The 21,925-nt window shown below is 37.4% G+C and overlaps 2 protein-coding genes across 2 annotated transcripts in view; one reads left to right on the top strand and one right to left on the bottom strand.

Annotated features, from left to right (window-relative positions):
* The window catches only part of UBAC2 (UBA domain containing 2), an 85,237-nt gene that overhangs the window by 26,696 nt on the left and 36,616 nt on the right, over positions 1-21,925 (bottom strand). The window contains exons 5-6 of the mRNA XM_059839280.1: positions 3,236-3,359; positions 1,305-1,352 (exon numbers count right to left, since the gene is read on the bottom strand). Coding sequence (XP_059695263.1) covers positions 1,305-1,352; positions 3,236-3,359 — 172 coding nt within the window. The remainder of the gene's footprint in view (positions 1-1,304; positions 1,353-3,235; positions 3,360-21,925) is intronic.
* On the top strand, positions 10,346-21,006 carry GPR183 (G protein-coupled receptor 183). The gene is made up of 2 exons (XM_059839278.1): positions 10,346-10,507; positions 18,130-21,006. The coding sequence occupies exons 1-2, from the start codon at positions 10,467-10,469 to the stop codon at positions 19,232-19,234; spliced, it is 1,146 nt and encodes a 381-aa protein (XP_059695261.1). The 5' UTR covers positions 10,346-10,466; the 3' UTR covers positions 19,235-21,006.

The raw sequence follows: 21,925 nt of genomic DNA, 5'->3' as shown, positions 1-21,925 counted from the left end.
TTAAGTTCAGCAAGTTTCATTATATAGAATAATAAAACTTTATATTAAGAGGGAATTAAAATAAGAACTGTATAATGTATTATGAAAAAAAAAAATTGAGCTACTCTTTATATGTCTGTATAATCAAGTATAAACAGAGCTTCTGTCATCAGGAAAGAGGGAGTTAAAATGCCTTTCCATTTCTTTCCTTTCCTTCCCTCTCTAATGAACACCTGTTGGAAAGGAAGGGCTAATAAAAGAGCCAGCAGAGTAACAGGAAGGGTAGTGTGCTTGGAGGAAGTCACAGATCCTTCAGTGGGCACAGAGGCTTGGGCTGATTTCCAGGGGAGATAGATTCTGATTTGTTAGTTGCACTGCTTTCATCGATATTTATAGCAAGATCAAATCATGAATACACATCACTGTCTGCTGCTCTGTCACTCCTGTTATTAGTTAACCTAAAAATTCACAGTCACTGCAAACGGTAAGAGATCAAACTACTAAGTTTTAGCAGCATTTCCTCCTGAGCTCAACCCAAATTCAAATTAGTAGGTTCTACACAGCAAGGGCATAATTTGAGTTCTCCATCAATTTAATAATGAGTTCCCTTGGAAGTGGCAGCACTCCTACTGTTAAAAAAGGTTACAGTCTTTTGGGCCAAGAAATCAGCCTGAGCTTCTAATTTCTAAGTCTGTAAAATTTAAAATGAAGCTTATCAGTATCTAACAATCTGAAAGATTTAGCACAATCTGTTCCAGCACTAAGCACTTTACCAACAACAGAGTCAGAAAGGAAAAAGACAGATCACAGCTCCTTTAGTTGACTGATGTGATGAACGTGATTTTGTGCCCTTGCTGCCATTGTCATTGTGAGAAAGAGCGGTATTATAGATCTCCTTGGAGAATAGCAAAGCATGAAAAACCCTCACAGCAAAGTTATTAAAACCTGAGTTTTGGAATCAAAGCCTGAGGCTTGCTGAAAACTGGAAAAACAAACCTCAGCCTAGGGTACACATTTCTACCATTTCCTCAATAATCTCATTTATACTTGTGGGTGTACAGCTATATCCATGGCAACAAAATTAATTTTATGCAGGGAGCAGAGGCACCCTGAAAATACTAACCACCAATTTTGCTGTCTATCAGTTTATCACCAACTAGTCAGTGCTTCACATATTTAGAAGCTGAAGAGAAAAACTTTCTACTTACCAACACAGAATGTTACTTAGTAATTTCTGTTCTTTTTGAGTCCAAATATACTGTGCTGCTCACACACGTAACAGAGTGTTTTAAGCAACATATGATTTTTTTAACAGTAAGACTTACCAATCCACTTAAGGCTAAAATCCAGATGTAGGAACCAGAAGTTAAGAGCTGGAAGAAAAGAGCAGGGATTTAAATTTTTATTTTACAAAGTTCTTGCTATATGAACCACTAAGTTGAAAAATGATATAGGTTACATACTCGTCATGACAATGGGAGACGTCAGACTTTCACCTTTGTTAAAATTCAGTTTACCATTTAAAAAAAAAAGTATTCCAGAAGGAACAAGTGGAAAAAACACAGGGATCCAACAATTGTTCTCCTTCTACAGAACAATACATTTTATTTTCATATAGCTTACTAAGTATAACAGGATGTCAGTTATAGGCTGCACAGAAAAACAGGTCTGAAAGACAGACTGAAGCAAAGGAAATGACTCAGCAGCAAGAGGAGAAGAGTTCCAAGCAGGCAGGCACTCCAAGTGAAGCTCTCAGACATGCAATCACAGACAGACTAAGCACCAGCATCAAAATTAGGAAAATAAAGTTCTTACCCAGTGACATATTTGCTGACATGAAATCATAGAAGTAAGTTGGAGCAAATTTTTTTTTTAAATCCTTATAAGTCAACATGGCAGCCCATAGATTCTAGCAAAGTATGTGACTAATCACCTGGAGAAGGTTATTACCAACTGGAAAAATGGACTGAAAATGGTTATTAAAATGTTTCTGCTGATGCTGACTGAATCATGAGAACACCTTCCCTCTAGAGTTCAGACTACGGAAACAGTGACTTGAGATAAGGGCAGAGTTTATAAATGAGAAGAAGGCAAATGAGTCTTCCCTCAGGCTCTGTGTGATGGCAGCAAGCTGCTCAGCAGGGAGAGGTCCCACAGACGTACAGAGCTCAGTGACAGCACTGGCCCAGGCTGGACGTGCTGTGTGCACGAAAGCAAAAGGCAAAAGACACGATGGAAAACAGCCCACACATTAGCACCGTTTTCCCAAAGACTACAATAATAGTGGAAGTGATGGGCTCAGAAGAGAGGAAACAAGATTTCTGAGAGACCAAGAAAATAAGGTGCTGGAGCAGAAAGTGAAGGAAACCAAAGGCTGAACAGGAAAGAGGATGAATGAAATGTTCATGTGGAGCACAAGTCAATATTCTGAAACTGACGACTTATTCTAAAATATGTTCTCCCACATTTCACATACCTATGGTGTATTACCCATTGCTTGTGCCAGAGCTACTTTTGAATCCCTAGAATATATAGAAGTGAGCCTAATTTCTCATCAATTTGCACATCTCATCATTCAGGTTGTGACACAAATGTCCATACATTTCTAGGCTGCTGGGTTTTGGGGTTTTAAAATTGTTTTTTGAATAATTACTGGCTTTCTATACCAAGTAGCTATATTTTTCCAGTCATATTTCACAGAATACTACATGATGTTGCTGTGCTCTATGTTACACTATTCTAAATTACCTGTCACATGGTAATGCATGATATACAAGTAAGATTAATTTATATAAAAGTGAAATTCAGCCAAAACCTTGATTATTTACTAACAGTCTTACCACAAAAAATACTGTATTCTACAGCTTTGTTTGAACTCTAATAGACAAGAGAAAAAAAAGCAAATTCAAGAATATAAGCAAACTAGAAAGGTAAAAGATAAAAGTGCTTTAGGATCAGGTTCCATTTTAATCTCTTTTTATCTAATTCATTTTACTGACCAAAAAAAACCCCAGTGGAATTGTCTATTATATTTTCCCACATAAGACAAGGTAAGGACAGACCACTTGCTCACCACTTCAGCATACTAGAAACACATGTTTCTCTATGTTTTAGCTGACAGGATGGTTACTAGCTAAATGTAGGCTGAATCATGCACCTGGAAATATCAAAATTCATAGACAAACAGAAATACTAACTACTAACAACATTATTAGTAGTATTTATTAAAAGATGAACAAGCAAGTACATACCATACCTGTAAACCCAGTATGTAGACCAGAGACTTGTTTGTGATAGAAAAGTGGCCCAACACCTGTGTCACCTGCACTCTTGGAATGGAGGAATAAAATGGAACAAACAGCGCGAACACAGGACCCAAGCTGCAAAAAAAAAAGGTGCAGGTACAGATGGTTATAAGAATGATACTAGCAACAGTAGTGTCAAACAATCCAAAGGAGTTAAAATTAAGTACATAACAATCAAAATGTTACACCACCCTGCAAACAAAGATCTTCCTTGGGAACACAAACTAGGTAACTTCTGGCATTCTAGGTAATAGATTCATCAGCAAATAAGAACAAGTGACAAAAATTATTTCATTTCCCAATATTTAGGATTGGAAGCAGAAGAGATGGCAACATATTTCATCTAATAGCAGAGTCCTTCCATAAAGCACAGCATACAAAAGAACAGCAGTAATCTCCTACATCAGAACAAAATATGATTCAAATAGACAAATGGTAAGGATTTTACCTTTCCCAAAAGGTTAAGGCAACCACTTCACTTATGAAGCTAAGTTCCCGGTATTTACCCAGACTTAATGTGTAAGAGGACTGCCATAGAGTACAGCATCTAAGATAGGAATACTGACACTTTGATTTAACTTCCTTTTGCCAGTGACTTCCATGGCCTTACAAATAAAACTCCCTTTAGGGTCCTCATCTTAATCACAACATAAGATGCTTTTTAAATTTTTAAACCATCACTGGAAGGAGATTCATAGAATCTAAGACTTCAAGCCAGATCAGATCTTGTGAACTTCAAGCCTAGACTGAACTTGAGAACATGAGCTAGTGCATTTCATTCAGACACTTAATTTTGTATATAACCCTTTCTACACAAACAAAATATACCTGTATAAACAGACACAACACATTATTGAAATAAACTGAAATCCTTGAAGTTCTAAGAGTCAAAATGCTATAAGAAAGTAACATACAAAAATTATTCTTCATCTGAAGTTCCTCCGTTGTAGACAATATCCACTGAATAAATCAGGTTTTATGAGTGAAGACAAAAGAAAAACAAAGAAAAATTTCTTTTCTCTTCTTAGAAAAGTAATTTTAAATTATTTCTTTCTACTCTGACCAAATTGAGAGAATACCACAACTGTGGCATGCTTTTCAGGTTTTATTGATCCTGTGATAAACAGTGATTCAGAAACAGAGATATCACATGCAAGAGTGCACTCAATCATAAGATGGGAAAGTACAAAAAGGAATTTCCCAAGACTGCTAGTGCATTTTAAAAAGAGATTAGAGAACGCTAAAAGGCTCCCTAAATGTTAGTATTCACCAATTATGTCAACAGAGACCACAGAAAGCACCACCCCAGTCCAGAGTGGCTATCAGCTAAATTCAAAGTCCAGTGTCTGACACTGCTCAGTACCCAACAACCCAGAGTTGGAGGAAACTTAGTGATGGGCCTTTTCTGCTAAAACAGTAAGTTCATAGGCACTACAGAGGTATGCTCCTAAAGGAATCAGTGTTTGTTTTTTAGACAGAGTTCACATCTAATATAAACAGGTATTACCCAAATATCCATTCAGGTATCTTTTTTTGAAATACCAATAGTGCCCTTCAAAATGCTGTGTGAAACTCATTTGTACAGGCAATTCCACTGTGTGAAAATTCATTCCAGTTCATTTTAAACATTCACCCTCAACTTTCTTTATTTAATTTTGTACTTTGAAAATTTCCCTTTATTTTCTGTTGTCTTCAGTATTTTCAATAGTTTACTAATGCCTTTTTTTAGAATATCTATATTGTCGCTACTTATCTACAGCAGGTCTGTCAGACAAGTCATCCACAGAATAACACTAGAATATGGCTGACACGGTAAAGTACAACAAAATGATGGTCAAGGAAAATGTGGACCCACTGGTGAAAAAAGGGACCTAGTGACAAAGGACAAGAAGAAAGCCAGGGCACTAAATGCCTTTTCTGGGTCAGTTTTCAATAGCTAGTTTTGCCCTCAAGCCTTGCAGGTCCCTGAACCTCCTGTGGGACTGAAGCAACATCTGCTGTGAAGGAAGACATTTTGGAGGTTCTTGGGACCAGCTGATCATACAGGAGGCAAAAGGACCAGACAGGCTGCACTTCAGGGTTCTGAGGGAGGTGGCCATTGCTACCTCACTGAAACACCATGGTGATTACAAATGTCACACCCATCTTCAATGAGGGCAAGAAGAGGATCCTGATAGCTAGAAAGCTCACCTCTAGCCCTGGGAAAGTTACAGAACAAAGCTCCTAGGAGCCATTGCCAGTTATGTGATGGACAAAGCAGCTGCTAATATACCATCTGGATTTACCAAGACTGACTCTGGTGCTGTGGATAAGAAAGGGCAAGATGGCAAATGTTGTACACTCTGACTTTTGGATGGCCTTTGATTTGGTTTCTTCTTCAGCCCTTAAAGAAAAACAGGGAAGATATGCACTGCATAAGCAGATTTGAGGGAATCTGGCTGCACTGTTGGACTCAAGGGTTCTGATCAGCAGCATCAACTTTAATGGCAACGACTTATTGGCAGCTTCCCTCAGGTATCCACACTGGGATGAACACTATTTATGGTCTTTATTAAACAACCTGGATGACGGGACAGAGACCCCTCCCAACAAACTGGTGAGTGAAATCAAACTGGAGGGAGCAGTCAATACTCTGGAGAGCAGGACCACATTCAGCTATTCCTTGATGGGCTTGAGAAATGGGCTGACATTAGGAATGTTAGGGAGGGAGTTCAACAGAAAAACTGTGGAGTCTCCATCTGGGTTAGAACAACCCTGTGCAGTGGCATAGACTGGCTAGAAAACAGATTTGCAGTTAAGGAGCTGGAGAATCCTTTGAGTGTTAGTCAGCCTTTGAGTGTCACTCTATCCTTGCAGGAAAGGTCAATCACATACAGGGCAGCATTATCAATGTGTTCTCATCAGGCCAAGAGAAGTAATTGCTCAGCACTTCTGAGCCTAAACCTAAATCACTGTGTCCACTTTTGGGCTTCATGCTTCAAGAAAGGTATTAATATACTGGAGCAACTCCAGACAGGATAATGATGGTCCAGTATTTTACCAGGCTGCCCAGAGCTACAATCTCCATCCTCAGAGATACAGCCTGGACACACATCCCAAAATAACCCATTCTTGTTGGACATGTTTTGAACAGGGTTGAACTAGACAACTGCCAAAGATCCAGTCAAACCTAAGCTACGCTATTGCTCTGTGAATAATCAAAGCCTTAATCCTGAAGCTCATGATCACTGGAGGAATTTCTGTTCCTGTATTTCACTGGGCAGGTACAAACACCTATCCACATACTGTAAATAAAAGGGCTGGCTCTTAACTCTTTCAGTTATGTTAATTAGTTGTTTGGTACCATATAAAAGATTCAACATCTACAAGGGGAAAACATTTTCTTATTGAAAGACTACTTCAGTGTTTTCTTTCCCTTCACTTCTTTCTTATCCTCTTGTATTTGCTTTTCCTCTCTTCTCTTTCAGTCTCCTTTTCTGTGCTTTCTCTCTTTTTGCAGAGACCTTTGCCCAGCCCTTTGTTCATTATACTATGAGAATATCAGGAACCCCCTTTCACATGACATGATTAACTTCTAGAAATCTGTGATGTCTGTATGCAAAGAAGGGCTATAGACACAAGCATATTCTGACTTTGAACTGAGTTTTTGCCCACTTCATATTTAGGAAGTTAATTTTAGTCACATGGGTTAGGAAATGAAATTTTCAAACAACTCAGAAAACTCTGAAACCTGAAAACTGAATTCTAGAGTTTGAACATTCTACGTGTCCATCCCAAAGATGTACTGCAATAGCCGTCTCTAGAATAATTATATCCTTATTTTGAAGAGCCTGCTAAATTGCAACATTTGAAGTGAAACAGAAACACAGTGACAAGATAGGAACATTCTACATCATATGAGTCGATGAGATTGGTTTTGTACAAAGAAATAAAAAAAGACATATACAAACAATACCCTTGAAAAACTAAATCAGAGATGTAAAAATCGTCCGAGAAGAAAAAATCAGGGGCAGGTACATCTTACAAGAGAAATGCACTATTTAAAGTCTAAAAAGGCGACTATTAAATGCAGATTAAAATAAAACATTAGCACTAGCAAATATATACAAAATACAGAGGAAAATAGATACAAAACAGAGGAAAAATGGTTCTAAAATGCATGAACAAAGGGTTAGAAAGCTAAATAAATGTAGCTTCTGCAAAAATGCTTGCTGTTGTCAATAGAAGTTCCGTGGCATTAAGTTTGCAGAAATAACCTATTTTATTCAGAATGACTCATTACACTTACTAACTGCTGTGCTCTGTTTTTCTTCATTCAAGTTCTCCAAAAAACCATTAAACTGACAAATTCACAACCACATATTTTTGGGGGGACTAAAAATATCATTTATAAAAACAGCTGCAGATAATACAGGCACACAAGCAGCGCACTTGCAATTCAAGTTACTAAGTAATTTCTGTGACCTGCATTCCTACAGGCAGTTCTAACACTGGCATATTACACTTAAGGTTCCAGCCTTTATTCTGAAGATGCTAAATATTCACAATAACATTCCTTAAAATTAATTGACTCTGTGGAATGTAACTACCCTTGATGGTTGTGTTCCTCTACCTGCTGGAGCCCTGGACTCAAAGGACTCACCTACTGCACTCAATTCTTTCACTACACATGAGCAGGACAGCCCATTGCCTGAGGTCTCTAAACAGCAGCAAAAGCATTAGGCTTTGTTACCCAATACTCACTAGCTAATGCAAGTATTTCACAGGAAAGCAGCAAGAATGCAGAGAAAAATTTAAAAATGCATCTGGAGGTGAAAAGAAAGGTTCCTCCTGTTCATGGATATCCCTGCAGAATCTTGCAACTTGCAGCTCATGAAAATTTGAGACTAACCATCTAACCAATAGTTTACAATCCCCTCACGAAGGCACAAGTCAGACACCTATCCTAAAGTAAGCTTTAATCCTTAATGCCAAGACTATCCAACAATATATTTTGTAACCTGCTGGGTTCCATGTTCCTCACCTTGTCCACCAAAATCTGAACACTGTTTGCACATATATGGAAAACACAAATGTATGTCTGCACTTATATGGTTAACACAAACACCTTCTGACACACAACAGTTTCTTAATTTACATGTTCAAATCCTGGAGCAGTCAAACAGATATTGGACCAACAGCAGCTGTATCAGAACAGAAAACAAACAGCTAGAAGGATAAACAGTTAGTGAAAGAATGCAACCTGCACCATTTAATTTATCATCATGCTAGGCTGGACTGGTAGCTAATATACCAGTGTGGCTCAAAGGGTACAATCTAGTACTGTATCTTAATCAAAGGAAGGCAATATTTTATCAGATCAAAGCAGGAAACACGTACTGCCGTTGTTTTATAATGATAAAACAATTCTGAAACAACCATTTCCTTTAATAAGAAGCTGGGGTACTAATATCAGCCCTTGAGCAAAGACATGACTGCGTATCTCAAAATTTCCCATTTCTACAGTAGACCTTAGGCGCTGGACACAGAACCACACTGTGGTATTACTTTGCGAACATATGAAGCAGTTCCTTGTGCAATTTCCCTTTAAGCAGTCCTGAATTCTCATCACTTCATTTAAAGCAATTTTACTCTCTCATGAAGCTGAATAATTGAAAAATTATTCAAAACCAAGTAAGGAAAAAAAATCCAGAATAAGACTGGTAAGTTTTCCCAAAAACTTTCTGAATGTGATGTTAGAAGATGAATGCTCCATTAAGACTGAGGAGCTGAAAGCCTTAGATAGAGCCCTTTGACATCTAAGGGGAATCAAGTCATGTGTACAGTGGGAGTTCAACACCAGAAAAATCAGTGTACAGTGTCAACCAAATGCTCCAAGTAGGTAAAAAAGTAGCTCACAAGGCTCTATGTTCTGCTATAGGAAAAACATTTCCTATGATACAAAGTAACTTTGTCATTAGATCTGTGTTTCCTTGAGGCTTTCTGATGAGATGGATGTGTTAGCAGAGATCCTATCTCTCTACACACCTTCACCACTACAATGTCAGCCAACACCTGTTCTGTGAACACAGCCCTAACATTTCCAAAGAGGCATCCTGCACTCTGCGTGGGTTGGACCTGCCAAAAATAGCCGTATCATGCCTTGTTGGTTGTTTAAAATCAGGCCACCAAATGAGGTCATGAAACAGTCCTTTGCAGTCATGAATGATCAGTATCAGTTTTTGGGGAAAAGCCCAGGTAGCTCTCAACCACAGCCTCTAACAGCAAACAAAAGGATTTTCCATCTGCCTCTGAACTCCAAAACCCTCTTAACAAACACACAGTTTACCTCTTACATTAAAAGTTCTTCACTCAGAAACAAGGTTATTTCAGGTACAAATGGATTAACTCACAATTTGACATCCCATTCCTTTCCTACTCCTTAGCCACTCATTCTTGTCAATATTATTAGCGGAATCAGATTTGTGTTTTAGAAGCTTTTTATCATTCATGTATTTACCTTACATTTTTCATTATTATTATCACTGCTTAAAATGTAATAAACAGCTTACAAAGGCAGACATTCTTACTAATCTCTAAGTCACAGAGTTCTTTAATTCCCTCATACATTTTTGAAAGGCATTTCTGTAAATCCTCATCATTATGATACTAAAACCATGCTGGGAATGTCCACGGGCGTTTGAGACGTCTGCTTTAACACCACATCTCGGTATGTCTCAGTTTTGAGGTTTCCTCGTGCTTCATAAGATCTCATTGGTAAGAAGAAGTTCTAAGTATGTACTGATTACATAGCTCTGTGCTGTAAATTAAGGTATTTTTAAATGCAGATGGCATATAAACAAAGTTTTTCTCATATGAGAGGGATTTCAGTTGCTCAACAATTAGTCAAGTAAACCTCTGGGCGAAGTCCCTTCTGCAAAAGTCAGTAGTGCGCAATTTCAGGGGGGAGGTGGAAGTGCTGTTTCTAATTACTCTCTTTGAGCAGACTAATTGCAAAAGGGTCTAAAATAGATGCTTTCACATCCCATAAAACAGTAGGCAGCAAATCAAGACCGGCACACAAACAGGGCTGGGTTTTTTTTAAGCACTTGAAAAAACCCTACCCCTCCCACAAAAGACTCACGTAATCACTCTAGAGAACAATGTGCAAGGGTAAACCTTCTCAGTCAGGCCATCCTGTTAATGCCCTTAACTGCTCAGAGGATCCAAGAAGCTGCAGAGATGTAAGTACAGAAAAGAACTAACTTCTTACTTTTTCTTTTGCCACTGAGCAACAGCAAACAATTCCAGAAATATTTCCTTTTTTGCATTATACTGGATATTTTCATTTGGTAGTAAGGATAAATGAGCTTTGTATGGGAAAGGCCCATGGAATAAATTCTCTGATATTTTATATTCCCATATTAATATGCTAGTTAGTTTCCACTTGAAGGATCTGTTGATCCAAAGCATCAACAAGCTATTCCAACTCCTTTCTCATAGTACAGCCTTCTGACAATCACAGGGAAACATTTCATAGTGCCTTAACTTAGGCAAATTTTTAGCAATACTAATTTAAATTATACTAGTGCAGAAGTAACTACTGTAGAAGTAGTAAGGGAAGCACTGAAGCTCTAAAGTCACTGAACATCACAGAATAATAGTAAGAGAGAGCCCTAAAACAAATTCATACTGTGGTTGTGAATGCATAGCTTGCTTTTATCATATGTATTTCTTGTCTATGAAAACAGCCTTTATTATCAGCTGGAAAACTGCTTTCTCTTCTCATGTCTGAACATTGCAACAGAGCATTTGAAGAGTTCAAAGTTTTATGAGCTAATTCCTCTTTTTCAAGGATTTTAGAAGGCATTCTTCTGAATTGCAATGCCAAACATCTTTCTCCTTATTACTGATCTTTAAATATAGTACAAGTGGTATGATTTTTATACCTTCTCAATTTAAAAGGATACATTTTTCCTATTATACTGGCAAAACAAGACAGACTGTTCAAGAGACAATAACTCAACTATCTTGTATCTTAGAAAATAAGAGAGAGTACATGCCTTTGAGCATAAAATACAAGAGATCTGTCTAATATTTTCATGGTTGCTCCTGAAGAGACAAGGTGATTGAAAATTTAAGAGCTCAAATATAATTTTTTTGTGGTCAAAAGACTCAGGAGCATGTATAGAGAATAATAAACTTAATACAGAAGCTGTAATCTGAAGCTGTATAACCCTAAAATTAAATACTATACCTGTATGGGTTTCATGTAACTCCAAAAAAACCCTCAAAATCAAACAGGTGTGCATGTTTTCTAGTACTAAAATACAAATCCTCATTTGACTACTTTTTTCTTCTGCTAGAAAGAATGTAATTTTCAGTGGCTCGCACTTTTCTTCTGCTTATTTGCTCTAGTTTTAGGCTCTCTCCTTTTTACATTTGGTATACCTAAGCAAGTGTAAACTGAAGGAAAATTAATCATCTTAGTATCAGTAGAGCTCTTCACGTCAGTATGTGTTTTTGGCAGAGATGATTTATGTTAGATAGGTGTCACACTTTTTCAACCTTTTAAAGAGAGATCCAACAGATAAGACCAGGGTGTACCCTTCAAATTACTTCCACTTTTTCTTTAATTAGTTATGCACTTCAACTCAACTTCTTTTATTTCCATCTCGCTTACTGTAGTTTCGATTATTTTTTAGCACCAAATATAACTGTCATACAACTGTCGTGCAAAATCCATAATAATAGACTATAGACTATATAAAGATCCCACAGTGTTGTGCACTTGCATATTCTGTTAAGCAGCTAAAGAATATTCTAATTCTTTATAGCCACTGTTAAGACAATTTAAGACACTGTTAAGATTTGGGATTCTCTGACGTTTGTGTTACAAATTTGGGTTTACTACACCAACAAATTTGGATCTATATCAAAGAGGGATAAAAGCACAAGCCTGGAAACTCTCTCATCAAAATTAGCTGTGGGTTGTGACCTGAGGACTCAATCTTCAGGTCATTAGGTTGACACACCAGCCTTAAGAACACAAAACTCAACAGCTTTTGAAAAGAAATTAACAAAAAGCACTAGAAGCATGAGTGTTAAAGTGTTAGAAAGAAAGAGGAAGCTTTAGGACATGTCTGTCTCTCGCCTCAGCTTTTGCAGTCCCTGGCTGCCAGTCCACACACACCATATTATGCACCTTAGGTATATGTTCCTTCTATTTTAACAAGGTGTTCTACTATGCAACTTAGCACACACACTTTTTAATACACATAACTTAGCTGAATCAAGCCTTGTTCTCAAACAGAGAACACTCTACAACAGAGATCACCTGTACAGTAAAATAGAAATACAAACAGTAAATACAACTGGTCAACAGAAAAAAGAATTTTTAAATTAAAGAAAAAATTAAACCTACAAAAACACAGCACTGCATATTTCCCATCTTCTACTGTTTTAAAACAATGTAAGACCTACACAGATTATATGTATAGAGGACTGTTAAGATCAGTGACTCTTGCATAGAAGAGAAGTCTCTTTCCTGAGCTTCCTTTAAAATAATTTATACTGTTTATGCATAGAAAAACAGCATTAACCCTCAATACAATTTGTTAAAGAAATATTGTCCATCTCATAGTGATAAAACCATACTATGTATAGTGAGCCAGGAGAGATCTTTGTCACGAACTGCTGCGCCTTTCCATGAATATAATTAGTATCCTTAAATTAGCAACCGGATCAGGGACAAATGGACCAGGGATTCATCTTCAAAGAATGAAAATTATGATGAGACACAGAGAAATCACACATTAGATTACAATACAGAGTAAAAGCCTTGTACATGCCCCCTGTTCTGCTGAAAAGACAGATGGTGCTTCTCAGCAAAAGCAGGAGATGAGAACAAGAAGAAATTTCATTTGGCATACAGAGAGAGCTTTGTACCACTGCTTGCACGCAGTCCCAACCCATGTAATCTAAGGTGCAACACTGCAATTGCTGGCTCACAGCTTAAGTCTATGCTTCTTAACAGTTAAATGTATGTACGATTATGGTACTACATACAAAGCTCATCACACATGAACATGTTTGTGAAGCAGAGGTTTGGATTACACAGTGCTTCCAGACTGAGGTAACCATCCTGTTCATCAAACACTTTCTGCTGTGGGGATTAAACACAAAACAAATGTATAAACATGAAACAAATGACTGATGCCAGTCAAATGTTTTCACACAACATGAATCTCCCACTCAAGCTATTTTTCCTTCTTTGATGAGATTACAATATTGGTTCAGAAAGACACCTGCACAGATTTCAGACATGCTAGATTTTGTAAGCAGCTTGCCATTGTGCTGCAAATTTTTTTCCCCAGATGGATGTTATTGCTGTGAAACATCAAGAACCACAGAGAATAGACTAGCAGCTGCCTAGCTAACAAGCCTCATAAGTAACTGACTAAAGAAATTTGCTGGTCAAAAAAGCAAACATAGTGCTAAGACTTGAAAATGGCAAGGGAAAGAACAACCTGCACTGGCTGCAAGCCTAGGCATAGTATTTAACACTAAAATTAATTTTAAACTCTCCCAGACATAAAGTCCTCCCAGGTCAAAGCAGAGAGCAATGGCCATGCTCTTACACTGGAGATATCCTATGACAGAGTGAATCAGAGAAATACTCCTGGAGCACAGCGAACTAACTTCACAAACTCCCAGTGCACTGCTACACAACTCTATCTTGCATACATAACCCACTGAGCAGAAAAAGCAGGGATGGAGTGGTGAGTTTGCCTCCAGGCACAGTAATACCAAGAGGCATCTGGAATCCCAAGTCCTGTGTGGGACACAGCTGCAGTTAGAACAGACATCACAGGATCATTTCACCTTGTAGTGATATATTTGAGAAGCTTACCTTGAATTGCCTAAACCATGAGATTGTGTAAAGAGACTCAATGAAAACAGCAATTGCAAATTAATTTTAGAGACATTTAAGAGAGAGACACATTATCAACAGGGAGGTTCACTGACCAGAGTACAAATGGGTAATTTGCTTCCTCTTCAGTTCTCCAAAGACAAACAGCATCTTAGAAAGTATGCTTTAAAAGAAAAGTTACAGAATAACTAAAATAATATGATCTGAACTATACAGAAGATTACATTAAGTGAGTAAGTGGTCTGTGTCACAGAGTGGTTATAGACTCAGAAAATGTGAAAACCTGAACAATCTTCCTTACAATACAGATATACAGACATTTATACCTCAACATTTGGGCATGTAACTCTAAGCCAAAGACCTCTGGTACTGTTTTCTTAAATTATTTAATTGTTAAGGGATATTAATATTATCTTTCTTCCAAGTATATACTTCAAAGTAGTATCATTAATAAACTTGGAAAGCCACTGGAAGGATCTTTAATCTAGCAGTCTAGAAGAGCAAAAGTTTTAGTAGTGATTCCAGAGGGTAAATTCATTGGTGCATCTGGATTTGGGACAGTAAATGGCCATGTTCTCATGAGTTATTCAGGCACACAGCTCATTAAAACAGACTCACGTCCAGCTAATCTGAGGTTTGCAGCAGTAAGGATGTAAAACTCTCCATTTATTCTCCAATAATGCAAAACTCACAAAAAATACTCAAAATGTTCTTTTTATAGACACATCCTCTAGAGGATGTCATATGCTGTATGTGTAAGTGGATCACTCAGGATTGCTGCCAAGAAATAAAGAGCAACCTGACACAAGGAGTAGGTTTTTTTAAAATAAGATCTTATCTTATTTAATGGTCCAGACACCTTTCAGGAAGAAAATGTTATTTTCAATGAAGCCCTTCTCTCCAAGATTGCCAAGAAAATGCGAAATACCTGCTGAGGTGAATGGAGTTCATCCAACAACAATTAGAGTTCAGAAGTACAGAGAAGTTACCACAGCTTGGGTGATGCACATTATAGTGGATGGTATCAACTTTATCATATCTTTGGGCCACAAACCAGATAAAATATCTCTTTTTTTTTTTTTTTTTTTAAATGAATATATTCAGGTACTGCAACACCTAAACATCTTGGTGGCTCTCAAAAATGCCCATACACACCTACAGGTAGACAAAACACTAATGCTAATCTTCAGCACTGTAAAATGTGTTCCCTACATTAACAGTCAAAATATTTTGGGGATAACAGAGGATCAAAAAGAATACTTTTTGCCGCTAGGGCTGACTCCCACAGCAGGCAGAAGAGCCTGGCAAGGAGCATAGCTTGGCTGACTGCACACTGCCCTGGAAGATCCATGAGCTGTGCTCCTCCAGCCTTCTCCTCATCCATTTGTGGCCAGTTTGTCCTGCCAGGGAACTGCTTCCAATATATATCCATGCTAGCACCATGGATAGACACAAACACTTGTCTCAGCTATGACTCCTTCTCAATATAGCCACACTTCTATGTGAGGATGAACAGCCTATTTTGAACAACAAGTTCTGTATTAATCTATTACATTAAAGATCCAAATTCATAGCACAAAGTTAGGAAACATGCAATTTATGAAATTCTACTCTTGATGTAAAAAATTACATATTTTACTGAATATACAGGTTTCTTCCCAAACTATGGTTCAATGTGTTTGTTTAATAGATACTTTACATTTTACTAATATTTATAGAAAGACATATGAATGGATGTGACAATTATGTGCACTATTTTTGAACCTAAACTATTACAACTTTAAAGCAAAAAAACCCATGCACTTAGTATGCTGTAGCTAGTTACTGCAATTGAACTGTTTATCACAAATCTTAGATTATCCTTTCCTAAATATGTTGACAAAACTATTTTAACTAAACTTCAAGAAAGAGATTACTAGAAGATAGATGTGATGCTGGGAGTGTGAACAAGAATTAGAAGCATTTAAATATGAGAAACAAAATAAAATACCTCACTGACTCATATACAGGTACCTACACCAACCTACACCATTTATGCAAAGCCTGTTACACTTAGATAAAACGAAATCCATCCTAAACACTCCTACAAGGGAAAAGATGGGAGGAAATCATACCAGAACTATCCTCAGGGTAATAAACACTGCATTAATCAATCACCAAACACACTAACACCAAGACAGTGTGAACAATGCAGAATTAATTTAAACAAAATTACTGACATTCTTAAACCTGCACTACAGCTGGAGTTGCTCTTTACCAGATTAGCTCCTTTATTCAAGGCACAGAACTCCCAATTCAGATTTGACATACAACCCTGAATGCAGTATTCCCACATCTTGAGGGACAGTACTTTACAAATACCTAAGAATCAGAACATTGTACATCAATCAGTCAGAAATTACTCACCTGTCTTCCCTCCTGTCTACGGAATGCAGCAAACACAGACTTAATGTACTACCTGGAAGTCAAATTTCTTCCTTAAAAACGTAAGATAACTAATTTACATATTTTAATACACATCATCCACTATCTGCAGGTTTACCGTTTACAGAGAACCATTAATTGTGAACATCCTGAAATAAGCAGTACAATCTCCTCAAATCCTGAAAGAAAATACTAACCTTTAAATGCTTTTACAAGTTAATAAAAGGATAAGGAATGCTTTCTAAAATGTGTGATTTAATTCCCTAAAACTGAGACGTATTTCCCAGAAAGAGTTTTTGGAAGTGCAACAGGCTACAGTTGCTTGTAAATATTGTGTGTTGAATGACAGATCCTCAGAAATAACATAGACATGTTAATTAAAGGTACTAGACAGACTCAAAATTCTAATTATAACAGCTTTTATCTTCAGGTAGTATTCTTTGTTAAAACAGAAGCAATCTTGTTTTGATTGCTGTTTAAATTCATAAATGGTACCTCTAAGAGGCACCCTTTTGTAGAACAGCTGCCTGACGAATAACATGAGATATCCCATCCTTTCTGAGTTTCACACTTATACTACACAAATGTCAGGTAACAGCAGACCTAGGAAATGTTTGCACCTTGAGCAGTATCAACAGAATGGGGTTCTTTCCATTTCTGAAATTCTGCTGGATCATTTAAAAACATTTTAAAGCCCCTTAAATCACTGCCACTTTGTAACTCTTCGATGCTACTTATGACCGTAAAGACGAAACAATTTCTAACATCTACTAAATTGACAAAGCGTAAAACAGTTCACCTGCACTACTTCTCTTTAGCAGGGTCACTAAAGAGTGATTAAAGTAGTAGTCTTAAGAATTTACATATGTAAAAATATTTGAATTAGACTCCAGAAGCCAATTCTTAAAACTATAATTAAACAAGTTTTTATGGTTGGAGTCTATAATCTTAAAGGTCTTTTCCAACCTAAATGAATCCTAATTCTACTATAATATCAATATGATAAGAGTGCTGAGGAAAAAAAAAAGTTTCTCTAAACAAGTTAAAGTACCACAGTGTGAATTGTTAGGAACAACAATTCCCTTAAAATTAACTAAAACACATTTAAAACATTTTGTCTACTTGTCTGATCCTTGGGGACTTCATTTGATGCTTTATCATGTAGTTTCTTCAGACTCTTTTTTCCTCTCAAGATGCTTTAAACAGTCTCCCAACTCCTGAGCCTCTATAGACTTTACTTCCAAATATATTACATCCCTGGTTTACTACACTGCCCCTGTCTGACTTTCTTTATTAGAGAGGCAATTGGGAACATGACAGAAAAGCCAAAAGGAGGCATCTGTTTGTTTGTTTTCAGATAGGGTCTTGAAAAGTATTTCACAGCAATGAAGTTTCATTTCATTTTTTTAGTCTTATTTTGCAACAGAGGCTGTCCATTTTTATGTAGAAATAGTTTATCTACATTTCTTAAAAAACGTTCCCTTTTGTTGGCTTTTTTTCTCATGTTAGGTCTACTGAGCTTCCCGCAACAACAGTGGTGGCAGAAATGAACCCTTTCACAGCCTCTGAGACCAACATTTCCACCTGTGACTTATATGAGCACAAAGACACAGCACGGATATTACTGTCTGTCTTCTACGGCTCCATCTTGATTCTTGGGGTGCTTGGAAACACCATTGCCCTCACTGTCATTTTTAAAAACAGAAAGAAGATCAACTCCACTACCCTCTATTCAACAAACCTCGTCTTCTCTGACCTGCTGTTCTGCATTGCCTTGCCAACCAGGATCGCCTACTACGCCCTGGGATTCCACTGGCCCTTTGGAGAAGCGCTGTGTCGAATCACCGCGCTCCTGTTCTACATCAACACCTACGCAGGTGTCAACTTCATGACGTGCCTGAGCATCGACAGGTTCTTCGCTGTCGTCCACCCCTTCCGATACAAGATCAGAAGGATTAAATATGCCAAGGGCATTTGTGTCTTTGTCTGGTTTCTTGTATTCAGTCAAACTTTCCCATTACTTATACAATCCATGTCCCACGAAGAAAATGAAAGGACTACATGTATGGAATATCCAAACTTTGAGAAAATAGAACATCTACCACTTATACTTCTTGCTGCCTGTTTAATAGGGTACCTTATTCCTCTGGGAATTATTCTATTTTGCTACTCTCAAATCAGCTGCAAACTTTTTCAAACAGCCAAGGAAAATCCACTGACTGAAAAATCAGGGATAAACAAAAAAGCCATCAATACAATCATATTTGTAATTATAGTGTTCATCATCTGCTTTACTCCTTATCATGTTGCAATCATACAACACATGATTAAGAAACTTCAGCGAGAACCTTTGTGCACTGAAAAGAAAATTTTCCAGAAGTCACTCCACTATACTGTATTTCTGATGAATTTTAACTGCTGCCTAGATCCTTTCATCTATTTCTTTGCATGCAAAGGATACAAGAGAACTGTACTGAAAATACTGCGACGACAAGTGAGTGTATCAATTTCAAGCGCTGCCAGGTCACATCACGAAGAAAGCTCCCGTGACGCAGGAGAAACGCAAATGACGGTACTTGCTAAATCTTCCAATGGAAAGCTACCTGAAAAATAAACTCTGTAGAACAGCACAGCGAACCAAGACTAAAAATCCAGGGTCCACAGCAAAAACTCTTAGTGCTCCCCTACAGTAGCTTAAGTAAAATTCTGTTTCTCAGGATGTCAAGGAATCAAGGAGTGATGGACTGAAAAAGATTCGTCACAGGACAGCAGGAAAACTCAGCATTATAATTTTCTTGCTATATCCTTTTGACTCATCTCTTATTTTTTCCAGGAAATATGCACCATTGTGGATGTTCAGATTCCATGCTGCACATACATATGCCTGGATGTTAATAACTCAAGCAGAGCCAAATCACAGGGTTGAGCACAAACATAGCCTACAATTCAGACCAACTACAACCAGAACATCTAAAAATTTCAAGACCTCTAGCTGAGCTCCAATTATTGCAATGGTTTTGTTGGCCCAGTCACACAAACAGAGGAAATAAAATTTTGAGATAAAATGAACAACTTCTTTGCTCATTTGACTATGACAAGTACTTAGTTTATAGCTCTGTGGAGGCGAAACTAAATTTTACAATATTTGGAGCACAAATGCCTTATTGGACAATTCACATAGAAAACATTGTCAAATACAACACATAAAAAGCTAATGAACTGTTTGGTTCTCCCCAACACTGAACATCTCCTGTATGTAAAGTCACTCATCTTCACAAGGTGTATTATCACTTTACTCCTTTTCCTTTTTAGTGTGTATTGTAAAAAGGTTCTCTCTACTCCTGTTGTATATAGATTATTTATAAACATGAATTGAAGCAAGAGACTGTAATACGAAAACAGTAAAAAGAACAGTGATACAGTGTTCTTCAGAACTTCTGCTGAAGTCAGACATGGACACAAGACAAATGCTTTAGAAACCTGAATAAATGTTCATAATTGAGACCATTCAAAAAGTAAATTAATGGATTAATTCTGATGGTGTGAGATGGCTACCTCTCTTAAAGCACTGTTTACCTGAGAGATCAATAAATGAGAACAGCAGAATTGGCAGGGAAGGAACAAGTTTTCCCATCATGCCTTCATACAGCGTATCTGGGATCCCTTTAGGCACGCTGAAATTGGCTCAGGAAATAGACCAAATGTCTTAAACACATCCTGCTGGAATCAGCTCAATACCAGCTGAGAATCCAGGATGTAAGCCCTGGGTTCCTGCCGATGTGCCCTTCCGTCACGTTTCAGCTTCCTTCCCTACTTTATTCCTGGCCCCGCTATCTTTTCCTTAGTGTTCTATCTTATTAGTATGCCTTCGCTGGCCAACACAACTTGGTAACTCAACCAGAAGGCTGTGATGGAAAATTAAAGAGTGCCTGATAATCATCAGTAAAGGCTTATGCCAGATGTTAGAACAAATGTTATTTATTTCAGTTGTATCTCTCTGACATTGAAATTGTACTGGAAGTCAAACAAACATATTACATTTGTCATTCTGCAATTCCATCCCTTCTCACATGCTGACCTCTGCCTACCTGCAAACATGGAAGGGTTGTACCTGACAAGCAGTACAAAAGCATTAAATTAACAATCAATTTTTTATGGCAAAGAAACCACAAAACCCCCTATATTTCATACCATTTAGACTGCCAAAATTGAGTTTCTAATTCTAAAATACTAATTTTCTCTTTTCTAATTATAAAAGACACTATTCAGCATCAGAAAAGCAGTGTAAGAAGAACAACTTTTATCAGGAGAAGTTCTACTTAATTCTGTATGTTCTAGCGGTTCTGTTCTTGTCAGCTTTTTTTAATAAACTATTTTAAAACATTATTTAAGAATGTGTTCCTATTGAATTAAGCAAATGGTAACCAGATAAAATCATAGACCACTCATGAATACCTAGAAGTGGTAGAAATAAAATATATGTATTGTTAACATCTCACTAGTACAAGCTTATTTTATTCTACTGATGCCTAGGCTTTTTTGAGTTTTTAATATGAATTTCATCTAACTGTGATTATAAAATCTTAACAAGAAGAAGCCTTTTTTATATTTGTCTGTAAAATATAACTTAAGTATGTATTAAAACACCACATATGGCAGGTAACTACACTTTTCTAGGTGAAGATTTCTACTGAACATCTTTCTCTATCCCATTTTCTCACATTAGCAATTCTGTTATTTTCAATATTGGATTTTGTTTCAAATCACACCAGCATTCCCAAACAGCTAACTTTACTTCAAAATACTCTACCATGAGTGCAGTTAGATAAAGGTTTGAGAAAAGCTATGTTTCTCAAATGCAGAAGAAACCAATAAAATAAAAAACTTTTAAAAGCTAAGATAAGCTCAGTTTCCTGACAAAAGTCCTGCAAGCACTGACACACAGATGGACAATGACAATTCACATCTGTGGCAGCTGATGCCACTGCTCCTCCTCACTCCTTGTCAGGATGCACTCGCAGCTCAAGCACACTTGTGTCAATGAGGAGACTCTTTTCTATCATCTGCCAAAAGCAGCAGTGAGGGATTCACTTGGCTTGGGACACTGCACTGAAGCAAAACATTCAGAGAGCATCTGTCCTGTTCCTTGTACCAGCTGTGGCATGGGGCTAGCAGCCATCACCAGAGAGATGGTAACAACCTGCTGCATGGGACTAAATGAGAACAGTGAGAGGAAAAAGTTACAGCTGTTCTCAAACAACGGGTTTCCTCCATGATGCCCTTATCCAACTTGGGGCTTGAAGTA

The sequence above is a fragment of the Haemorhous mexicanus genome, chromosome 2 (genome assembly GCF_027477595.1).
Source record: "Haemorhous mexicanus isolate bHaeMex1 chromosome 2, bHaeMex1.pri, whole genome shotgun sequence".
In the NCBI taxonomy this organism is placed as follows: domain Eukaryota; kingdom Metazoa; phylum Chordata; class Aves; order Passeriformes; family Fringillidae; genus Haemorhous; species Haemorhous mexicanus.
This window is presented reverse-complemented; position numbering and strand designations above follow the sequence as displayed.

What these genes read in the sequence shown, in the direction of transcription:
- GPR183 (XM_059839278.1), top strand. Translation starts at nt 10,467, where the DNA reads ATGCCCTTAACTGCTCAGAGGATCCAAGAAGCTGCAGAGAT. An exon ending in ATCCAAGAAGCTGCAGAGAT is followed by an intron (nt 10,508 to 18,129) that starts GTAAGTACAGAA and finishes TTCTCATGTTAG; the next exon opens with GTCTACTGAGCTTCCCGCAA.